This window comes from Centroberyx affinis, unplaced genomic scaffold (genome assembly GCF_046629955.1).
Source record: "Centroberyx affinis isolate AG114_WGS23_722 - 3 ecotype Tasmania unplaced genomic scaffold, CSIRO-AGI_Caff_v1 ptg001527l_1, whole genome shotgun sequence".
Taxonomy (NCBI): Eukaryota; Metazoa; Chordata; class Actinopteri; order Beryciformes; family Berycidae; genus Centroberyx; species Centroberyx affinis.
Genome location: NW_027279987.1, coordinates 1,395 through 24,126, shown reverse-complemented (window position 1 = coordinate 24,126; position 22,732 = coordinate 1,395). Strand labels below are relative to the sequence as shown.

Here is a 22,732-nt window from a genome sequence, read left to right as displayed (position 1 = left end):
TAAAAGCACACAGACATGGGAATGTAAAAATAACTGGAAAGTTTAAAACTATCAACAGTGGAGAGTTGAGAAATTAATATAAATAGTGCAGAAATTAATTGGGTTGATGCTTGATGCCTACCTTAAAATGAGATTTCTTGATATGGTGTGGGTAGGAGTGAGGCTTATGGAACACCAAGAGTGTCCTGGGAAAGAAAAGTGCAATTTGATTAATTTGTGTGTGTTCAGTTACTGTTGAATTTTGAATCGTGCAAGATTTCTTAAATGTAGGCAAAGTGTTCCAGACAGGCCCCTAAAGGATTTTCAAGTGCTGAAAAAAAATCAGTATTTACCACATATTTTTTTTCCCACTAATATGTTTATTATATTCAAGGGCAATTCCAATCAGAGTTACAGTCAGGAGCTTCAATCAAAATGAAACTATACTCTCCCACACCCAACACACTCTCAAAAACATTGTTTTTGTCACTGCTGTCCAACCCTAGTCTATACTGGTATGCATGCATGTGTGTGTGTGTGTGTGTGTGTGTGTGTATGTGTGTGTGTGTGTGTGTGTGTGTGTGTGTGTGTGTGTGTGTGCCTCTCACTGGAAGCATTTAGCAAAGTCGTCCAGGTCCACCCAGGTCTCCTGCAGCATAGGTTTGTCAGGAGCTGAGAGCTCCTGGGGTTTGGGCTTCTTGGTCATGGTTTTGGGCTGATCTGGAGGGAGACCCACATTCTGCTCTGAAGGGTGAGAAATCACTGAGGCAACGCTAACTTGATTTATATAGCACATTTCATACACAAGTGTGCTTCATAAAATAAATAAATAAAAATAAAAATAATAACACCTATTACACCCACTGTAATTTGTCCAGGCACTACGCTCAAACAATTTGTTCCGGAGCATAGGAACAAACCCCTATGCTCCTAACAAACCTCTATGATTTCCCGTAGTCCAGTATAAGAACAGAGCAAACAGATTTGGTGAAAGGCCACAGAGAAAAGGAATGTGTTGAGCCTACTTTTAAAAGAGGTGACAATGGGAGCACATCTCAGGGCATCTGGAAGTTTATTCCAGCAACTAGCAGCGTAATAACTAAAAGCAGCTTCACCAGATTTTGTTTTCACCCTGGGAACAACTAACAGACCAGTCCCAGATGACCTAAAAGGTCTGGCTGGCTCATATCCTAAAAGCAGGTCAGAGATGTATTTTGGAGCTAAGCCATTTAGTGCTTTATAAACAAGCAGCAGAATTTTAAAATCAATTTTATGGCACACTGGAAGCCAATGCAGTGATCTAAGAACCGGTGAAATGTATTCTGTTTTCTTATCCCCACTAACTTCCTGAACAAAATATAATTATAATGTATAATGTAATGTATTATAATTGGGAATATATATTTTGCTGGGTTATTGGTGTGCTGTAACACGCAGGCCTATTGTATACAAAACCATCTGTATGAGCTCTTTAGTTTGTAAACTGAAGCAAAACAGTACACATCACTTTATTTTACGGCACCAAATATTACAAATACTAATCTACTAATGCTAAACTCAGTGTCTCGTATAGGAAAAACATATCCTTATCAAGCTGAGTAACATGTTTTTCATGCCACACTTAACACTAAAATGATATAGAACGGCTTCTGAAATCTCCCATTTTAAAATGATGTGGGCAACAGAATGCCTTTCCTCTTGTGATTCATAGCAAGTTATCGTAGACTCTAATCATCATCTTAAACACGGTGAGTCGAAATGGCCAAACTCCCACATAATGGCATAGTGTAAGCACACATGCACACGCGCACTCCCACTCACTGACTCCCACAATCCCCATGCATGCACGGCAAAGTCATAGACATATGCACACAACCCCCCCCCCTCCCCTAAAAAAAAAAAACACACACACACACACACACACAGTTGCTCTGCCCCCAAGCTCCAGTGAAAGTGAGAGTCTGATCAGAGAGCTGAGGCAGCGAGGGCCGGTGTCTCTGCTGCTGAGCAATGGTGGTCTGCTCACTCAAACTGCAGGTGTTACTAAGCAACTAAACGGGGGCAGAGAGAAGGCGGGTAATTGGCCGGTTGTCATAAGGCATAATTTCAGACCCATCTTCTTCAAAGAGTCTTGGCCAACCAACGGAGGGATGGAGAGAAGGATGGAGGGAGGAGAGAAGAGAGATGCAAAGACTTCTTCTAATCTCACTAATTGGGCTATGCTGTGCTGATGCTGTCGAACTCAACCTATAATGGAGACCTACACTACATTTATCATTTCCAATAAACCAGAATTAATGAGCTTCCACACGTTCTGCTATCCTACAATTTTACCTCGGGTAAGTCGATGTATTGCCTGTTGTGTACAGTGTAAAGTGCATTATAGATTATTCTCCACATAATGAGTGGCCCAGTATTGGGAAAAGAACAGCTTATACCATTGGAGATGGCATCATCGTCCTTCTTCCTGTCCTCTGTAGTAACCTAAAGGGACAGAGAGAGAGAGAGAGAGAGAGAGAGAGAGAGAGAGAGAGATGCATGAACAGTGAGTTGCTGATAGAGTAACAGTGCCAGAGATACGCCTCCACCCTCTAGTGATTCTATGCCAGCTGTGGCGTTGTGCCGTACTCACTGAGCACCACAGGAGATGAGACATGGTTTAATGTGACAAGGGCTGCTCCTCCCCAGCTAAAAACACCACTAGGGAACACCAGCTCTAATTTACTTAGACTGTCAGCTACAGATGAGGAGTTATTATATTGTTTAGCATGTTATTTCTCTTAGAGGGGAATTACTCAACAGCTCTGATTTCACGCTAGTCTGCCCAAGACAATAAAGAAATATAGCTAACGAGTCATTATCAAATCCCTCAATCCTTCACCATATTCTGAGTTATTCTGTCTGTGCAAAGCAGGACTGGAAAAAGGCATCGCTGGTGCCTTGGTAACAAAGCTACATTTGCATGTGGTATATGGAGTACCTGTATCAATTACCTGACATATACTCCAAGAACCTTCATTTGAACTTTTTCAAATGATGTTCCTCTTGAGAGAGAAGCTCAGTGAATGTCCCACAGTTTACTAAGCTCTGAATTAGAATTATGGCTTCATGTGGTGTGACTTCAAAGCAACCCTGGCCAAGAGTCCGATGAGTCACTGTGTGTCTGTGTGTGTGTGTGTGTGTGTGAGAGAGAGAGAGAGAGTCACCACTCGTTTGAATAAGTACCCAGAGACCCAGACAGACGGAAAGAGGCATTGTGATTGGGAGGCACACTTGACCTCTTCTCCACCACTACACCACCACTTTGTGTGCATGTGTGTGTGTGTGTGTGTGCATGTGTGTGTACATGACTTAAAGATACAGAAAAAACTTTGATCAGACCTCTAAGGCATGCCATGCCCAGTCCACCCACAACATACCATTTTATTAGACTGCCTGTCTTACCCATGTACAGTAATAGGACATCCTCATACATAAAGACTGATACAGCTTGCACACTGACCAAAGGCTGCAGGGATTTTAAGCTGCTGCTTACTGAGGAGACAGTTATTTTTTTCTGTGATCAAATTGGCAGGCATGGGTGGGAGGGGGGCATTTCTTTAATCTCAAACTTCATGGGGCTTTATTTTTCCGCACTGAGTGTCAGCCAGAGTTAAGTCTGTTCTGTCCAAGTGACTCTCTCCATATTTCACATTTTTCCCTGAAGTGTCCCCCAATTCATACATGAAAGAAATAAAACTGAATCGTTATAAACACTTCTCTGTGGCTATTCACAGTTCACAAGAGGCAACGGGCACAAGAAAATCTGTTGATCTCAGAGGCCAGACTGCATTGTGGGAAGTGTGGTTCTCTAGCACAGCTGAACTGGAGTCATGGTGGGGCTTTAGTGATTTAGTGATTAACCACATTCCAAGCATATCAGAGGTTAAAACAGCTCGTTTACACCAGGACTAATTCATTAGCCTTACGCTAAACTGGAGTGAGTAGGCCCCATTCAGGGTATTAGGGGCATCATGTGATGCTACCTTCTTCTATCGTGGGAGCTGGACACAGAGGTTGGTTCTGTTGGCCCGGGTTGAGAGAAACAGAGGGAGGGGTCAAACAAGCAACAATCCGTTCACACTTGACGCATGGTCCACTGAGCACGTGACCCAACACGTGCTTGGGAAGAGCATGAACACACACACACACACACACACACACACACAAACATAAAAGCAAGCACACATTCAACACACATGCACAAACCACATGAATGTTACACAAACACGAAAACACACAAACGCACGTGCGCACACACATCAAGCCGCACATCAACTGCCCTAGCCTAACCGCTCTATAACTGGTCATAGTTACACAAGAGGGCGATTAATATGAACTCTATTTTTTCTCTGTATGCTAGGAGTGAAGTGTAATAATGAGCCCCCCAGGAGGCGCAGACACTGATGGCTCACCATCTAATTGCGCTGCTTTTTTCATCAGCAGAGTACACGACCTCTCCCTGTTTGAAACCTACGCGCCCCGTTCACCACCACCACACACCAGAGACTCTCTCTTCCCCTCCGTCTCTCTTTTTTGCTCTGCTTTCATCTCTCCCTTCCCAACTGTCACTTTCTTTCCATTTTTCTTTCTCCCTCATTTCTCTTTCGGCACAGATGTCCCCCCCTTTATTCCTTTCTATCTTTGTTTCTATCCTTGTCTCTGTGTCTGTCTGTGTGTGTCTCTCTGCTGCTGCTCTGCACCCCAACCCCCTCATTCTCCCTTCGCTCGCTGGTTCTCTGTTTAGTGCAGATGTGCCCCTGGTCAGTGGTGGCCTGGCTGGGAGACAGCAGAAGTGACTTTGAGACTAGGGGATGGCAGCCTCTCGTTGTCACTGACACACAACCCAGCGCTGATGAGCCTTCAACAACATACTTACAGGGTAAGCAGGGGGAGACGGAGTGGGGAGGAAGGAACGGAGTGAGGAAATAACAAGAAGAGGCTACAACATTTTACAACAGCTGCTTATAGCTTGTTTTTCCTGTGTGGTTGTTTTTCTACAACTGACAATTGCCTACGCCATAGTAATGTTGTTAGCCACTTTTGGTTGAATTGCATTAGTGATAATGCATTTAATTATCTTTCTAGATTGAACAACACAAGGCTCTGTTTAAATTACAATCCGAACATGTAGAATATATTGCTAAACAAACTTTGGGCTCTGGCAGAGAGCGGTTCTATGTACCTCTATGTTGTCAGTGCTGTTTGGTAAGTTAGTGTTGGGTTCAGCTGCGTCAGGCTCAAGGCTTTCACTCTCACAGGACGCTAGGGTAGAGTTGCAGGAACGCCTCCTGACACTGCTCTGCTTGGCCTCCCTGACACACAGACACACACAATTCATGTAGCACATCATGCGCACATACTGTAAACATGCATCATATCATTATCAAGTCATACACACATCTCATGGGAACTTAGCTATAAAACTACACATCCACAAACAATTAACATTTAAGCTATATCACCTACAAGTGAGTCATACACATCACATTACACATCAAGACATTTCTTTTGACTTTTGATTGCAGTCGGTTATTGATTTTTTTTTTTTTTTTTTGAGTCAATGGACATTAGTATGGTAATTGTCAGTTGGGAACAAATCATTCTGGATAACACTTTGGGCTTTCAGGCATAAAAGTGTAAAAAAGGACAAGCTGTTTAGGGAAAAACGCTCATATATTGTACATTGCCCAAAATGCTGCCTGTGTATCATAGCCGTGGAAGGAAGGAAGGAAGGAAGGAAGGAAGCGATGTGGTAATAATGTCACAGGGGCTTGAAGAATGGCCTCTCTAATCACGATGACAGGCAAACACACAGAAGAACAGGAGGACAGAAAAGATGCATCTCTTTCAGCTTTTCAGTTTTAGGCTACTTCGGAGTACACACAGCTCTGGGATTGGGCCAATGCTGCTCTTGATGCGGTAGGAGAGGAAAGGGCTGGAGACCTCGATGAATTGCTCCTGTTTTGGCACAGGGGGCTCTGGAAGAGAAGAAAAAACTCACACATGACACCAGCACTGCTTTTTCACACTCGGCTTGTCTGTCTTTATTGCTTTTTCTGCTTTTCACTCAGAGATCAGCTGATGTCAGATATGCCTGAGCCAGCAGCTACTTTCAGTGCTGAAATGTAGCTATCCTCCTCCTATTTGCATTTCAACACTTTCTAACCACATTTATTTATTACATTCAGCTACGCTCTATCACTTCATTTGTTTGTTTATTTCATACCGTTCCCTCCATCCTCCTCCCATCATTCTCTTGCTTACCCCTTCAGCCTTTTCTCTCCACACTCCTTATCCTTTACTCCACAGGCAAAACATTTTCTGTTGCCCCATGCTTCCTCATTTAACCATTTTTTCCTCCCTCCCTCTCTCTGTCTTGCTCACCCCGGGGTTGGTCAGTGACCAAGGTCTCCTTGCGGGGTCGGATGAGTTTCCAGCGGGGCACAGGGGGTGGTTTGGGTGGGGCCTCCAGCGGGCATGCCCGGGTCCTGGTCAGCAGGACAATGTGACTGTACAGCCGGGAGAGACCGTACTTGCGTAGACACTCCGAGGAATCCGCCTGTATGCCCACACATAGACACAAGCACACAGATGCGGAAATAAACACACACGCACACAGACATTTGTGCACACACATTCACACAAATATTTAAACATGCAGTTGAATACATATACTAGCAAAGTGAGAGTTACTGTCGCCTACAACCAGTTATCCAAGGTCAGTTGTTTGTCCAAACCCCTCATGATTCAAGTCAAATTGTGAAAAGGGCATTCTGATCCGAGATCAGAGCTTAGAGGTGATATAATACCTCCAGCGGAGGAAAATCCTGGAAATTCTCCAACTATTAGGTTTAGCATGGGTGTAAATAATAGAACAAGTGAAGCCTGTTGAGGCGAGGCATCCAAATAGAACACAACATGCCCCCAGATCACAAGCACTGGCATGTTTCATCTCTACCACCCACTGTTACAACAGGCCTCAGTGCATTTTCACATTACTGTGCAATGTAACAGAGAGGTATCTGAGGCAGGAGATATGTTGACTGAAAAGAGCTGGTTTAGTGCAAATGCATAGTGAGACACAATGATATGCGGTAACATTTTAGATCAAATCAGACCTATTATGTATGTGTTAATTAAATCAGATTTGGCTATTTAGACATTGTTTTCTCTTTATACATTAATACATATGGGTCGACAGAGAAAAAAAACAAAAACGAGCAAGCCGTCGTACTAGAACTCTTCCCTGGAGTTTGAACCCTAAATGTACAATAAGTAGCTGTGACATAAGCTATGTTTACATATCTCACTGTAATGAAATGTTTGAGATCTGATCATAATGATCAGATTTTTTATGAGAGAACATAGCTGTGCATCCACACTTGCCTGAAAATGCCTGTCATGTGTCTTCTATGGCTGTATTTAAATCTGGGTTCAGGTTTCTCTTTTCTGCTCTTTATCTCCATTTCTTTACAACGCTCACATAGACAGTGTAGCTGGATTGCATCCAGACTATGTAGAATTCCCGTCACAATGTGAATCTGGCTGCTTTTGAAGATCTGATAGAAATGTGAGAAAAATCTGATTTCTCTTAATGCCTCCTGGTGTGACTGAATAACAAAAATTGCACTGAAAGAGCAGGTGTGAGGAGAGAGAGGAGGAGGAGAAATGCGACTTACCATCTGACCAAACACAAAGGTCTTGTTATCCAGCAGCTGAAAAGGGTGGTAGTTGGCACACACCACCATCTCTGGGGCAGGGGGGTAGGTACCTGAGAAACACAGACTGGCATAAAAGAGTGGCATAAAAGCAGGTAGACACAGAACGCATGAACAGACACAGGTATAAATAAGACAGTATCTAGGCTATCTAAAGAATGATCTGCCCCCTCTAGAACATGTTAGTGCGTATCAAATGAGGAGCACATAGACCAGGAGACATGGAAAATCAATTTGAAGGACCATGGTGGAGATAGATGGGAGAGTTGCTACACAAATATAAAGGCTACGCATAAAGAATTGAACAGAGAAGTGGTTCTCACACTGCATAGTGATGTACTGTATGCATTTCAATTTATGCATTTCAATGGAAAGCTTCATTGAGCACAGAAACAGTGAGAGTGAGAATGTGTGTGTGCTTCATTTGCCTTAAGCATAATTGTTTTGTGAATTTATGCCACTTTACGTATGCATGTCACCACATTACGTTAATCTGCAACACGTTAATTATCGTAACGCAAGTGGGATTGTATGAGAGAACGAGGCGGCGATTAGTGTCAGCAGCATTAGCAGGTGGGTGAATATGAGGAGGGGGAGAGAGAGAGAGAAAGAGAGAGAGAGAGAGAGAGAAAGAGAGAGAGACAGAGACAGAGACAGAGACAGAGACGGAGACGGAGACAGAGAGCGAAAAAGTAGGGTGACTTAACACAGTTCAGTAATATCCACTTGTATAATTTTCTTCTCCTAAATCAAAACAATCAAGTTGAATAAGACCACCAAGCATTTACCTCCAATCCAACAAAATGTGACAAAATTGACAAAATGTCATATTAAGATTTTTTCTACATAATTTATTTTTCAAGACTTGAAATTACTTTCAGTACTTTTCTCTAATAGTTAACTTGATTTGTGGGCCACGGATTCTGCACGCTAAATATGATGTTTAGAATGCTGCTGGTACACCTTTTCCCCCCATTATAAAGAAGGCAATTTCCTCTGGCAATTTGGAAACTGCATCTCAATTTAAATTTTTTTTATATTATTAATTGTGCAGCCCTCATAAAGCCTTTATCTATCCACCTCTGTGACCTGAAACAACTGCTAGCCACAGGCTCTCTTTTAGAGGAAATGTTTCATCTCATGGCTCCATCAGATCTTAACCACACTTGACTTGGGGGGCTCCTCTGGCCCGCGGGCACACCAAATAATTCACCCTGCCAATACTCCCCCTGCTGGTTTATTTATAGCCCGCCATACACACGTTAACCCACCCTGCACTCCATATTACATGAGCTGAGGTAAACAGGAAGTGATGCATGAAACAGCAGGAAAGACGCAGCAGGAGATTGACCTGACTGGCGACGAGGCTCGGAAATCGTGCTGTTTTGCAGTGTGGTGTGATAGTGACCTTAGGCCTGGAGTTTTTCCTGTCCTGAAGTTGGAATATCACCAGGGCGGTAGTATAAATGTTGCAGGAGTATAAGGGTGATTACTGCTATACAAGGATAGAATTATTGATAGGTGTTTTCAGAGAGAATATGGAGAGTTTCTGTATGACAATGAAATATTCATCGTCATGCTCCATACTAGCTGAATTATGGATGCAGAGGGAGGAAAATAAAGTCACATGGTGCACATACATACATGTATATACTGTATATACATACAAAGACAAACAATGATATACCGTATGTGTACTGCATACATGGGGTCAAAGCTACAACTCTGCATAAATATGCTTATTCATGGCCTTGAACATGAAAAAAAAAAAGACAATGGGTGCATGTTTATGTTTATCCACCTGCATGCATGTGTGGGTCTGAATGTGATAGAGAGACAGAAAGTGTATGTGTGTGTGTGTGTCTGTCCATACTCTCAGCGGTGGGCTGGTTGGTAGCATTGGGCTGAGTGGAGGAAGATCCATTAGTCTTCTTGTCCTTATCGCCTTCCTTCCCTTTTTTATTTGCTGAACCTGACAAAAAAGCATTAATGATATCAAAAGCAAAACCATTAATATAGAGAAATCTACAAACAAATTTTTCATCCAAAGTTTGTTTAAAAAGCAACTCAGTTCATCCCTTGGATGATACATTAATCAGCCGTTTAACGGAAGCCTGATTAGATAAAGCCCGTGCGCACAAATGATCCTAATCTAATCGATGATTTAATTGACTCACTCAATTAGATGTGCAAGCAGTGTGTGTAATTGAGATGTATGTTTGCGGGTGTGCATGTGTACATGTGTGTGTGTGTGTGTGTGTGACATGATCAGCACCTTTGCTTTTTTCTGGGCTCTTGGCTGCCGTGGGTGATTCGCTCTTACAGTCACTCAGGCGGGAATCCCTCCCTGCAGCAGGTTCTGCAGCCTGCGGCTTCTCCTCCAACAAACTCTCATCCAGGTATGTAAATTTGGGAATGGTGTCTTTTAAGAATTCCCAGACTTTTCCTACGTATCTGGACCTGAGAGGAAGTTAAAGAGAATATCACTGAGTAATTGAGTAAAACACAGACGTCAAATTGCATTGTAAAAATAGATTGATGCTCTATTTGATCGATGATAGTCTATCTCACCAAAACATCTAGTCAAAATGTCAGCCTTACTTATGATCCCAGACATGACCTTAAAGAGTCATTTAACTGTCTGAGGCGTATCCTCATTGAAAAAAAACTTTCTTTACTTGAATGTGCATCACTGTAAACCTTATAGTGGCACAGCTCCCACTTCAGACTTTTTCACAAAATTCTCATTAAGGATATAAAACCATTCACAGTCACAGCCAGTCTGGCACTGTGCTATTTCATATGCTTCAATCTAAACATTCACACCCTGTTCTTATACAATAAACGGGTTGGATAAGGCTTTCTCAATTCACAATTTTCCAATCAAGGTTAAATTGGCTGGGCAATGAGTTAATCAACCCCCTTGCCTCTCGCTCATCCAGATTTTTGGAGGGGGCTTCTAGCATGCTGTGGTGGGTGGCGCACGGCACTAACAATGCCAGGGTATTGGGTTCGATTCCAACTAGGGCCACGCATACAGTGTATGAACCAAGATGCCTTGGATGAAAACATCCACTAAATGATATACGTTGCTGTGGACATCTGGGTATGTCTAGCTTACTAACACCTCCTGGCCATGACTGTTGTGACATCAGCTGAAGTCTGCTGTGAGGAGTCCTAGTGTGTCTATTTGTCTGCTGTTCTCAGTCTATTGCAGTGTCTGTTCCTGGTTGTGTGTAACTGTGCTGTCTCTGTATTTGTGGTGCACTGGACTGCATTTGTCTCTGCACTGTGTTTATATGTGCACAGTGCATGCACACATTTACACCAACAAATGCAGGCACACATATTGTGTACACACACACACACACACAGACACACACACATTATGTTTGTCTGCAAATAACCAAATTATGTTTAATCTACTGACTTCTGTACATCATTTTTCTTGTGTTAAACTGTTCTTGGTAAAATGCATTATGTACAATTACCTTTGATTTGATTTTAAGTGCACCATACAATCTCTTCTGTATTCTAAGGCATCCTTTAGAAGGTATTTTTGATTAAATCTTGGCTGCATGCTGAGGAATCCAATGGAGTATTCAGTTGGAGAGCCAAAACAATATCTGGCAGTTGATTCCCAGCCTCCTAGCCAGATTTATAGGACATCTCAGCACAGACAGGCTAACAGCATAGTGTGAAGCAGCGGCAGTGGTAATGCTAGTCTACGATCTAAGCTGGATGTTCCCAAAATGGTGAGGAGCATGTTTGTGTGTGACGGGGAAAGCGAGAAGTGAGAGTGATAGAGTTAGGTTATTTTATTTGAAGCGCATCAATTTATTTGAAGCACATCACTTTATTATGTAACATATTTTTATTTGCCAAACAACAGGAGAGAAGTAAATAAAACCATGTGATTTTCTCCCTTGTTCACTTTTAAAAAAAAGAATGATATAACTGGAAACACTATGTGTGTTTGTTTGTGTGTTTGTGTGCGTGCACGTAGAACTGTGCACCCATGTGTCATGAATAAATCTGAAACACAAGCACAGTCACGCTCACTGCCTGTGTGTGTTGATAGATTCCCCAGGAGACCCACTAACAACAGCTAACCTGCTGAGGCAGAGAGAATCACACTCCCCTGCTCCACTCCAAAACACTGTTCCCCCATTAAAGTTCCATCACTGACAAGCTGAGACCCTTCACTCCATCCCGCATTTCATCCCCCTTTATTTCATATCTCCCTGTTTCCATTTTAGAGCTCAGTCATTCCCCCCAAAGTGTGATCTTCCACACTGTACTACAGATAGATGCTCTTCTCAGGATGATTGTGCTACAGTATGCTTTGTAAAGTATGCTCATTGAGAGGGGAAATGCACAGGTTCTTAGATTGTTTGTGCACATTTAGTGCCACAGCCTTTATTGTGATAAACTACCAGAGATTAGATAGCCTGTTTATCTCTCCCCCTTTTGGCTTTCAGAGTGAAGAAATGCAAAGGAACGCAAAGGAGAAAATGGAAAATCCCCTAGCCTATTTAAAGAGACAGTTAACAGGAGTGTGTGTAAATTTTTAGGACATATAACTACATAACTAAAGACAGATAAGATGAGGAAGACTGAGACAGAAGAGTGGATGAGGAACATACTGTATAGGAACGATCTCTGGGATCCAGCCGGTGAGGGTGTGGATGAAGGTGAACTCACCCATCTCCTTCCTGAGCTCTGATACTACACTGAGAGACAAACACAAAAAAACCCTTACATCAGCTTAAAAGAGAAAAATGATGACCGTACATCAAACCACAGCAAAACTTAGATGGCATAGACCCCATCAAACCCACCCAAGTTGACATTGGCACTATTCCCTTTCAGAGCAGGCAGCAATTGGATGAGAAATGTGGTGCCCAGAGATGTGGATTCTGCGGCTTACACAGGACAACAAAGCTGTTTAATGTTGTCTCAGCCAGCCTGGACGTTTGTCTACTGAGTAATTGAATGCCAAGGATACAGGCTGGCCTTATGATGTACATTCTGAAACTTGTTTTATGTGTTTTATGTGGGAAATCTTAAGGAATAACTATTAGTCAAGCCTCTAGCATTCATTTTGTGCGTTTCATATGGTTTTGTGTGGGTGTGTGTGTGTCTGTGTCTGTGTGTGTGTTGTGTGTGTCTTGGTCGTTTTTCAGTTGAAACAGATGGCTGCGGCTCTAATTGGTCCTCTTGGGATCCTGTGGTCAACCTGTCCAGTCCACAGTAATGATCCCCAATGAGATGAAATCAATACAGCTTGATCAGGATTGCGACACTCCATATCCAGGACAGGAAAGCTATTCACCACCTAAAAACAATGTGGGAGCCCTCCACTCACCTTCAGCTTTCTATAAAAAAAGACAAGTGCTGTCTATGAAAAGCCCCAGCAGACACCTGGGTAAAGTTTGGCACTTGTATGAACTTTCACTACAGCTTATGAATGATTCACCAGCAGAGAGGCTCCTTTGTTTCCTGTCTTGGATGAAACATTTATGTCTCGACCTTCTGTGGACACAGCAACAGCCACCTTGACACACGCCAAGTCGCACCGTCACAGACACGCACACTGCCTGTCGCTCACCAAATTTAACACAGCCCCAGGCACAGATTAGGTCAGGTGGAGGTTTGGCCAAGTCAGCAAAAGGCACTCTGTGTGTGAGCGCTCGTGCATGTGTGTGAGCTTTCAAGTGTTTAGTTGACTTTGGATTATTTTCCAAGAAAGTAGAGATCTCTTCTCTCGTCTCATGCTTATATCGCCTAGAAATTAATACAAAAAAACTGTGACAGTCTCTATTACAATCAGAAGCTTCAGTGACCTGTGTTGACCTGCTTTCGTCCTCAGATCAGATTTGTTGAGAAATCCCCTGCCATCTGACTGGCAAGTTATGTATGAAAGAAAGGGAAATTAAATATGTTAGAAAGCAAATCAAATGGCTACAGAAAGTTGTGAAAATTGCTGTTACTGCAATTGTTTTGACAATGACACATTTAGAGAAAATCCTACGCAGGGTTTCCTTTTAATTTGATGTTGGGCAGCAGTGTGTACCCCAAGCAGGGTAGTACAAAGGGTTAGTGTGGATACTGTGTGGTGCATTTTTGCAGTATTCTTGTTAGAGGCCCCATGTCTAGTTTTTCTGCAGGCTGAACAGTGGGTATTTGGAATGAGGGTGAAACGTGTTCTTATGCCCTCTTACTAGCAGAGCATAACAACCCCGCTCTTTGGGACAGTACTGAGGTGCGTAGAGAGTTGCTGCCGGAGTGTAACTCACTCTGTGTTGGCTACTTTAATGAGAGCCTTAGCCAACAGCATTGGCCACAGCTCTGACTGGTTGGTGGAGGCAGGGAGAAGCAGGTTGTTTTCCTCATCAAATGGCATGGCATCATCAACTGTCACCTTCCTCCAGCAACCCTAGCAGGCAGACAGAAAGGCAGTTAGGGAAGATACTGCACAACATGAGGGGGGATGTATTTCTGCATGTTTAATAGTATCTCTTCAACACTTCTATTATTTTCTATTATTGTCCTGTTTCAGTCAGTACATCCACAGGTTTACTTTATGGTGTTTGTTAAAAGATAATTTTCCTTCACACTGATTTCAAAGAGCACTGATAGTTGCTAAACTTATCCAACTCAAAATTGTATTTAGCAAGTGTAGGTCAACAAATTTAAAAACTTGTTATAACTGCATTTAAAAAGGAAAAAATTTAATTTAAATTTAAAATAGAATGAATCCACTGTTGCACTCTCATCCTATTAGATCTACTATTTACTCATTAATTCAATGCTTGGCACTGACCCTTGTGCTCGTCATTTTTAATTTTGGTGATCTAGGAGTTGGAAGCGTATTCTTACTCATTGTGAGTCACTCTGGATAAGAGCATCAATTAAATGCCTAAACTACAATATTTAAAGGTAGATAGAATAAGGAGGGCAGATAAAAATACAGAATTACTTTGGCTTGCTGTTTATCAATATAATTTTTTGTATAATAGTGGGGTAAACTTAGATTTCCACTGGCCAGCTAAAAATCAAAGACCAAAATGTGTGAGTGTTCAGAATGGTTGGTTTGCCTTCAAAAACCTCAGTTTACTGTTTAGAAATTTGCAGACTGCCTTGTCTAATTGTGATTTTTCTGAAACAGAGCTTTGTCTGCAGTGCTACTTGAGGTCCATAAGAGCCTCTCATTGAAACTCATTGGCTATTTGTCTCCTTGATTGTAGCACACTTGAATGGGCTTGTTCCACTCAAACAGCAAAACCATTAAGTTGTTTTGTGTATGTACATATACTACTGTACAACATGCAGACACACACACACTGAGAAATTATATGCAAAGGCTCATAAAATGGTAATCCATGGTTATAGAATGTCAAGAGGCCAGGTTTTGTGAACATTGCCCTTCTGAACAGACCTCTAAAGGAGATTCCTCAGATTGTGACAATAAGCACCAAGAGTCCAAGTGTCATTTCCCCAAAAAACCCAATGCTGTGACTCTGGCTATATATTCAGCATCACCTCGGGTCTCAGTATCTCAGTGGTCGATGGGCTGAGTATCCAGCAGTTCTCCTAGCATTAGCCACCCTAGCCTTGCGTCTTAGCATCCTGTGCAGTGTCAGTGGTTGTTACATGCTGTCTGGCAGACTGACTGACAGCGTGGTGTGATGTGTCCACTGGCTGTCTGTGGGAGTTTCACACTGGTGACAGGGAGGAGCAGCAGTCAAACAGGCTATAATCTGACTGACTGTTCACAGCTGTGCCTCTCTCTTAGTTATCCGTCTAACACACCAGTGTGCACATGTGCACACTCCCTTTCTTGCTTGTTCTTCCTCTTTCTCGTCACATCATTGCCCCAAAGAGGAGCTCAGTCTCTTCGCAGATGTGGCAGAATGCAGCGCAAAGGGGCAAGTCAGAGGAGAGAGTGGATTTTCACAGTGGCATGAAGGAGGACACAGTTGGAAACAATGGTGGAGAAGAATGAAGGAACAGAAGAGCTGGGGAGAAAAGGAGTAGCATATGAGCAAAACGGACAAGGAAATGAGAGAGGAGGTGGGGGTGGTGCGCTTAATGCCGTCTCTACAACCATCTGTTAGCGTGCTACGGTTGGCACGGGGACTGCTGCCTACAATCGTGTCATGCTTGTTTGTCAAGGCAGAGTTGAACTGTTATAGAACACCATCACTTTTAGCCCTGTCTCCTCCACTCTCTCACTACCTGAATTGTTGTACAGTAAGAGTCCATAAAATCTCCCTTACTGTAATGACATAACAGAATGTCCTTGCACGTCCTACCTACAGATTTGTGATGAGCAACACACATGCGGAAACTCATAGGCCAGCAACTTCGAGTGACTTCCCAATTCAATGTCGTTATGCCCCCCCCAAGACAAACACACAACACTAATACTGTTTGTGCAGCCAAAAAGTTACAAAATCCGTAACCTCACACACCATTCATCTGAATGACAATACAATGCATAAAGCCCCCTAGGGCTAGGCCTGGCTCTCATACTCCATACAGCCTAGATATCCAACTGAGCGTTGCTCTCTGAGAGGCAGCTGACTCCTGTTAAGCCCTATCTATTCATCAGGCAATGTATGAAGCCCAGCCACTTTTGGCACAGCAGTGAGACTGATTGATTTGAGCTTTCAGTGGATAAGGCTTTTTCATCCCTTCCCCTCTCTCCTGTCCCTCCCTCCCTCACTCTGTGCCTACTCCCCTCTCGTCTGCTGTCTCCTGTGGGGTCTGCTGAATAATACAATGAATCTCATTCCATCTCTCACAGATGTGGCTCTGAAAATTGGCTTAACTAACATGGTGGGATTGTGAGGCAATGACTTGATCTACAGTGGTGTGACATCCATAGGCATCCTCGAGTTTCATACTAGGTTGAACGTTTTCATACAGTGTGAAGATCAGACTAAAAAGCCATCCTTTCATTGTAAATGTGTATAAGCAAAGTCTCCAGTGGATCTGTACTTTTTACAGCCTCGTCCATGTATGTTTGTGTGCGCTTGTGTGTGTGTGTGTGTGTGTGTGTGTGTGTGTGTGTGTGTGTGTGTCAGACTCACCATCCAGTAAAGTCTGACCACGTACTTCCCATAGAGGTTGTACAGCGGCATATGATCCTTCCCGACCTTACACAGCGAGTAGATGTGCTCCCAAGGTCTCCAACCATCTTGCTCTCCCGGTGTGCTGTTACACAACTTCCAAACAATATAGATCTCACTGATGATCCACCTCATCAGCTGGTTGGAAGAGCAAGGAGAGAAGGTGTAATCATGAGTCTAGTAACTACTCATCGATCCATAAATCTATCAGTCGATTCCTCAGTTATCTGATCCATCACTCGCTAAATCAATAGTGCATTGCATTAGCCCAGTCCAATTCATTTCTGTCAATCAAATGTCACTCTATCTGACACTTAAATTACAATACCTAAATAATAGACAAATTGAAAGTACTGCTGCAAGGTTACCTCACTGCAAATCAGATGGTCATTGGGGGAGATCAGGTCAAAGGTAGTTTCATTCTCAACAACCACAGGACCCTAGAATGACGCACATCAGTGTTATCAAGTCATAGAGGCATAGAGCAATACAACTGCCTGAGCCTTTTTATCCCCAGTCAGATGATGGACAGACAGACTTTGTGCACTGAAGCTGTTACATATACAATGCAGCAGTAGCTATGTATATGTCAGGAGGGTCTATTATACAAAAATAGGTGGTCAAACAGCTTTAGCAGATTTCTAGATCGCTCTATGGAAAGTAACACGTCACCTATTTCAAATGTAAATATTCATGTGTCTTAATCTATGTGGGCTACTCATCCCTGGGCCTAAGCTGATCTAACCATGCCATGATACTCCAGAGAGCATGTTTGAAATGAATATTTGATTACCAAGTTAATAGACTCCAACACGGTACTAATCAAATATGAATTAATGGCTCCGGTGATGGTGAGAACGATAGTGTGCAGCTTTGGGTCAAGGGAGGCTGTGTTCTCTCCCATCGTCAAGGAAACTCTAAATAAAAGCCAAACTTCATTTCTGTCAGTTAAGTGGGTTCCAGAAAAATAAACTGGTAAAGGTTGATGAAGAGAGAGGAGCACAACAGAGCTGTTGCCTGCATCTAAATGCCTGATTGCTTTTGTGATTATCCCTATGTACTTCTTGTATGAAATTAATGAAATGCTTTTGGCATGGCAATTGGAAGGCAGGCTGTGACCTGTGCTGGTAAGGACTAATTCAAAAAGCAGGAAGCTTACAGTAATTGCTCAATAGAGAGAGGGTAAGAGAAAAGAAAGTGGAGCAATGCAATTAAATTGTGGAACTGCATTAGAAGCACACAGAGAGCAGATTTCCTTAATTAGCTGTACACAGTATGGCAAAGAAATACTCTTTGTTAAAGCTGCTGAAGGTAGGTTTTATGAGCTGATATTTTGTTTTAATTCAGCAAAAGTAATCCCCATGCTGGGTGAACATAAGTTATATGTCAGAATCTCAGCAATACTGACTGCACCACTGCTCTGCTATTTTCCTTTCAAATAAATTTTTGAGGCTTGGACATCTGACCAGTTGAGAGCAGGAGGGCTTTGCTCCAAGTTGTCAATCAGCTGCATGACGATTTCTACTGGCTGGGTGGGAATTGGAGAGAGGGGAGAGGAAGGCTAAGTGCATTAGTCTTCATGGTTTTCGACCAACCTACCTGGCTTTAACATGCCTAACAATCCTAAACATGACATGATAAGTTTGCTATTGTTTGTTATTGTTATCCCTGATATGCAGTTGAACAATGATGTGGTACAGTACAATGGCAATAATAGTGAGACACACAGTGGCATGGCACAACTGTGATCATTGTCAAAAGTTTGTATCATTTACAGTATAGGATAGCTAGTCATTTGCCATGTACTGTCCTATTTGAATTCACACCACCAATGCTGAAATTTTAGTTACCTTGTTGACAATGAACTCTAAAGGGCGCTTCCAGGAGTGCACTTTCAAAGATGGAGGCAGGCAAATTTTTCCCTCAGGATCTTCAAAGAATGGCTGCAGACAAAAATAACATACAGTTCAAAAGATAATGTAACAACACAACCACACAATGAATCCCACATAAGGTAACATTAGTGTTTAAACTGAGTTTAAAGTAGGAAATGAACATTTTGCCAGGTAGGCTATACGTTGCTGGTGGCAAATTAATCTATGATCCATTGGACTTTCATACAGAAATTTACTTGGTGCATAGAATATTATCTTCTACGCCACACTCACAACAGAGGGGCTCTTGCCCGTCTTTCCATCTCTGGCTCCTTTGGCTGCGTCCCATTTCTCCCCGTTGACCTCTGCCTCGTTCCACTCTGGCCAGATGGGGAATCTGCATCTCCTCAGCTCTCCTAGGCTTTCAGAGGCGCTGGCTACCAGGGACACTGCTCTGAAATGATGATACATAAACAGCAACCTATGTGATTTTGTTTGTTGTTTGTTAATATCAACCAGTGAAATCAGCCAGCTAGTACCTCAATACCAGGGATGTAAACATAGTGTAGGGTAAACCCACCCAAATTCTCTTTACCCTCTTTTATAGAGTGAGAGTTTACTCACTTTTGTTCGGCTGACATAGGCCTAAATCTTAATGAAGTAAATTCATTGTAAATATCATACTAGTAGTATTAAATTGATGTAATACAGTGATAAATACAGGGCATTTTAAGGAAAACAAAACATAAATTAATGTTTTTCTGAAAGTATAGCTGCTTTTAGCTTAGCTATATTGGTGGCTGTTTGATTATCACGACTGGAGGTCATAGTTTGCATGCCTTTATTTGTACCACTACATCACTGCGTGGCTTGTATTTACAGCAATAAATAAATGAATAAATATTGTAAATACATAAATTAGGCCTAACACATTTGTAATATATTGACTATACTATATATGTGTTCCATTAAAAATGTATTTAATGATACAGCTTAACAGTGAGCCTACTAAGTTAACTGATTTTTATTAAATTCAGGTGTGTCTTTTATACCAGGTGCTGACGTTGCTAACATTTACCTAATGTTACCGTACATTTAATGTATTTTGCTGACATAAGTTTTAACGTAACTAACGTTAACGTTATATCCAGAGTGACGTAACTTACAATTAGTGAGCAGATAATTTTTCAGTACCTAATGCAGGAAAAACATAATTTATTTTCAGATATACCAGTAATTTGGCTGGCCAGGTTAGCTAGCGTCATGTTTTTTTATCTAACGTTAGCTAACCTAACTAGCTACCGTTAACGTTAAGCTATAACCGAGGTAACTTGAACCCACTTAACGCTAAACCCTTTTACCCAAACTCACTCTTTATTTGGCGTCTGCCCCTGGGATGAAGTGACTCTGCTGGAAGAGGACTCCTTTTTCTTTGGCAGTGCCTTGGACATTGTAGTTGTCAAGCTTAACAGCCAGTCAACGGTTAGCAAAGTGACCAAGAAAACATGTCAAGAAGCAGGCAGGCAGCTTGAGGTACGTTTGTTTTGGGCTGAAGGTGAAAGTTTAGCGTTGCTAAGCGACAGAGCCATGGGGATGAGGTGAGGGGGGCGGAGCCTGTCTTGGCCCGAGCCGCTGGGCATCACAGCCAAGGAGGTTCTATATTATCACAGCCAGTCACTTTTCACTGGAATGGGGCCGTATGATGGACCTCAGTTTTTCCATTACATCTGTGGAAAATGGCAACACACGTAAACACCATGAATTCATCACCTGGCCTTAATGCTCCATATAATCATAAAAAACGCATCCTAATAAGAACCATCTAGTGGACATAATCCTGGAATGGGCCCAGGAGCAAACCTGGGGTCTCAGAACAATAGATACATGCTGGCATGTTGCATGTACCACTTGTTTGGGTTCTTGAGCATTTAGTTTGTCCCATGATAGAGAAGACAACTTGCGCTGGGTTTGTGATGGAGGCAGAGAGTGGGAAGTCCTACCTCCACTTCATTGTCAGGCAATGCTTTGATAACTCATCCTCTATGCCTTATCAACATCCTGATTCAACTAACTACATATTTATGAAAAAAAAATCACAGGCTAATTAACCAAATATGTCAATGCAATTAAGTAAATTAAGCATTTTTTGTAAAACAATCACATGTTCTGTACAGTCCTACAGTTAGTAATGACATACAGACCTAATTAATTAACAGTGTATCTGAATGTGATCTCGGCTCTCTGGCTCCCTAGTTGAACAGCTGCCTTCATCTCTTCTATGGAGAATACAGTAACGTTAGTTATACAACAATGTGCTTTATTCTAAAATGCCAGAGTATGTCCATTTAGCCTAGACTAATAGGCAATAAAACAAGAAAAGGATTAAGGGAGTTGTGTGAAAATTTGCAGCTATGGTGTGAAGATCCATCGTTAAAAGTAACATTTTCATTTTCTAAATAAAGAAGAGGCATGATTTGTAGAAAGTCATGTGCTGTAAACTGTGATAAAGTTTGATAGCCCACAGGTATAGAAGAGTCTCTAACAAGTAATGTGAATTTGGTTTTTTAAACATCGCTGTACTGTGGCACGCTGCTGTGGTAAAATACGAACAGGATAAACACACGCTGAGATAATGAAGCAAGTACATCAATGTCCTGTCCAGGTTTAAAACTCCACTGAAATGCATGAGCTTTTATGACATTAGGTGCAGTACAGTGAATAGTAATTGGTGAAATGATTGTAGAGTTGTGTCCTGGGGGGCCTTCACATTCCTGCTCTGATGGAAGAGCACGAGCTGCAGTGGTGAGCGCACAATGTCTGATGACTATCACACACTGTTTCCTGAGTGGAAGCACATGGTCCTGTCTCACACACTCACACACACACACACACACACACTGTTCTAGATTATTTAAACTATATATGTCCCTCACTTGTTTTCCTCTTTGTAAAAATGGTATTCAATCTAAATATGACATTGTTCACTGAATATCAAAATGGGGAAAAAAGAAATTGATGTTGCCTCTTGTTCATCCTTCAAGTGTAGCCAGAATCTCACTACAATGTCAGTCATTTTTCTGTGGTATGTTGTTGTCACATTGCTGGCATTTTAGGTGTGTAATCCCAAGGCAGTCACCTCCACCAATCAGTAGTGTTTGTACTGTATGCCAATCAGAAATGTATTAGCATGAGAGTCAATCCCAGCTCAGATGGTTTAGTCCAAGATGTCAGTGTGCCAGCCAAAACCAGCAAATTTTGTAATCTGAAAAATGTGATTATTGAACCATAAAATCCCAAAGAGAAAAAAAACATTCTATTTTAGCCAAATACTGTAAAATGTAGAACTATGGTGAATATCTCACTCATTGACATATTTGCATTACAGGATGTTGGACAAAGCACTCCTTCATAGAATAGAATAGAATGAATAGATAGATAGATAGATAGATAGATAGATAGATAGATAGTTAGATAAAAAATCCAAAATCCAAATCAAAGGACCTGTAATAGCTGAAATAACTAATAAGCAACACCACAATTATGTTAAAATGTTTATTCTTTTTTGCTCTTGTTGTAGATTTAAAGTATTTTCATATGTAAACTTCATTATTTCAACTCCATATTTAAAAAAAAAACAAAAAAACTTTCACACTTCAATTGACAACATTAGCAGAGACTATAATCCCCATTGATAAGAGAACAGTCCTGTACAGTGTCTGATGCTTTCTGTAGGCTAATCTCACCATCTTTATAATACATGATCAAACACATTTTAAAAATACAGATCTCAGATGTACCTTTTCATACCGTTGGAAAGACAAACAACAAAGATATCTTAGCTTCTCATATTATGGTACCTTCATTAGAGTTTTTCAGCTTTTCTGATATAATGTCCTTCAGCGTCCTTGTCAATGTTTGGAGTGAACATTGAAAAATATGGCACACCTTCATGTTAAAAAAGGAAGGAAAAATACTTATTATG

At 41.8% G+C, this 22,732-nt stretch overlaps 1 protein-coding gene across 1 annotated transcript in view; it reads right to left on the bottom strand.

The window, feature by feature from the left end:
• adgb (androglobin) overlaps nt 1–20,218 on the bottom strand; it is a 49,374-nt gene extending 29,156 nt beyond the window's left edge. The window contains 14 exon segments of the mRNA XM_071527390.1: nt 122–185; nt 588–699; nt 5,892–5,999; nt 6,406–6,580; nt 7,701–7,792; nt 9,613–9,711; nt 10,015–10,199; nt 12,386–12,472; nt 14,039–14,178; nt 16,838–17,014; nt 17,245–17,316; nt 18,727–18,819; nt 19,045–19,204; nt 20,122–20,218. Of these exon segments, the coding sequence (XP_071383491.1) occupies nt 122–185; nt 588–699; nt 5,892–5,999; nt 6,406–6,580; nt 7,701–7,792; nt 9,613–9,711; nt 10,015–10,199; nt 12,386–12,472; nt 14,039–14,178; nt 16,838–17,014; nt 17,245–17,316; nt 18,727–18,819; nt 19,045–19,204; nt 20,122–20,201 (1,644 nt within the window). The 5' untranslated portion in view covers nt 20,202–20,218.
• Nucleotides 20,219–22,732: the final 2,514 nt, after the last annotated feature.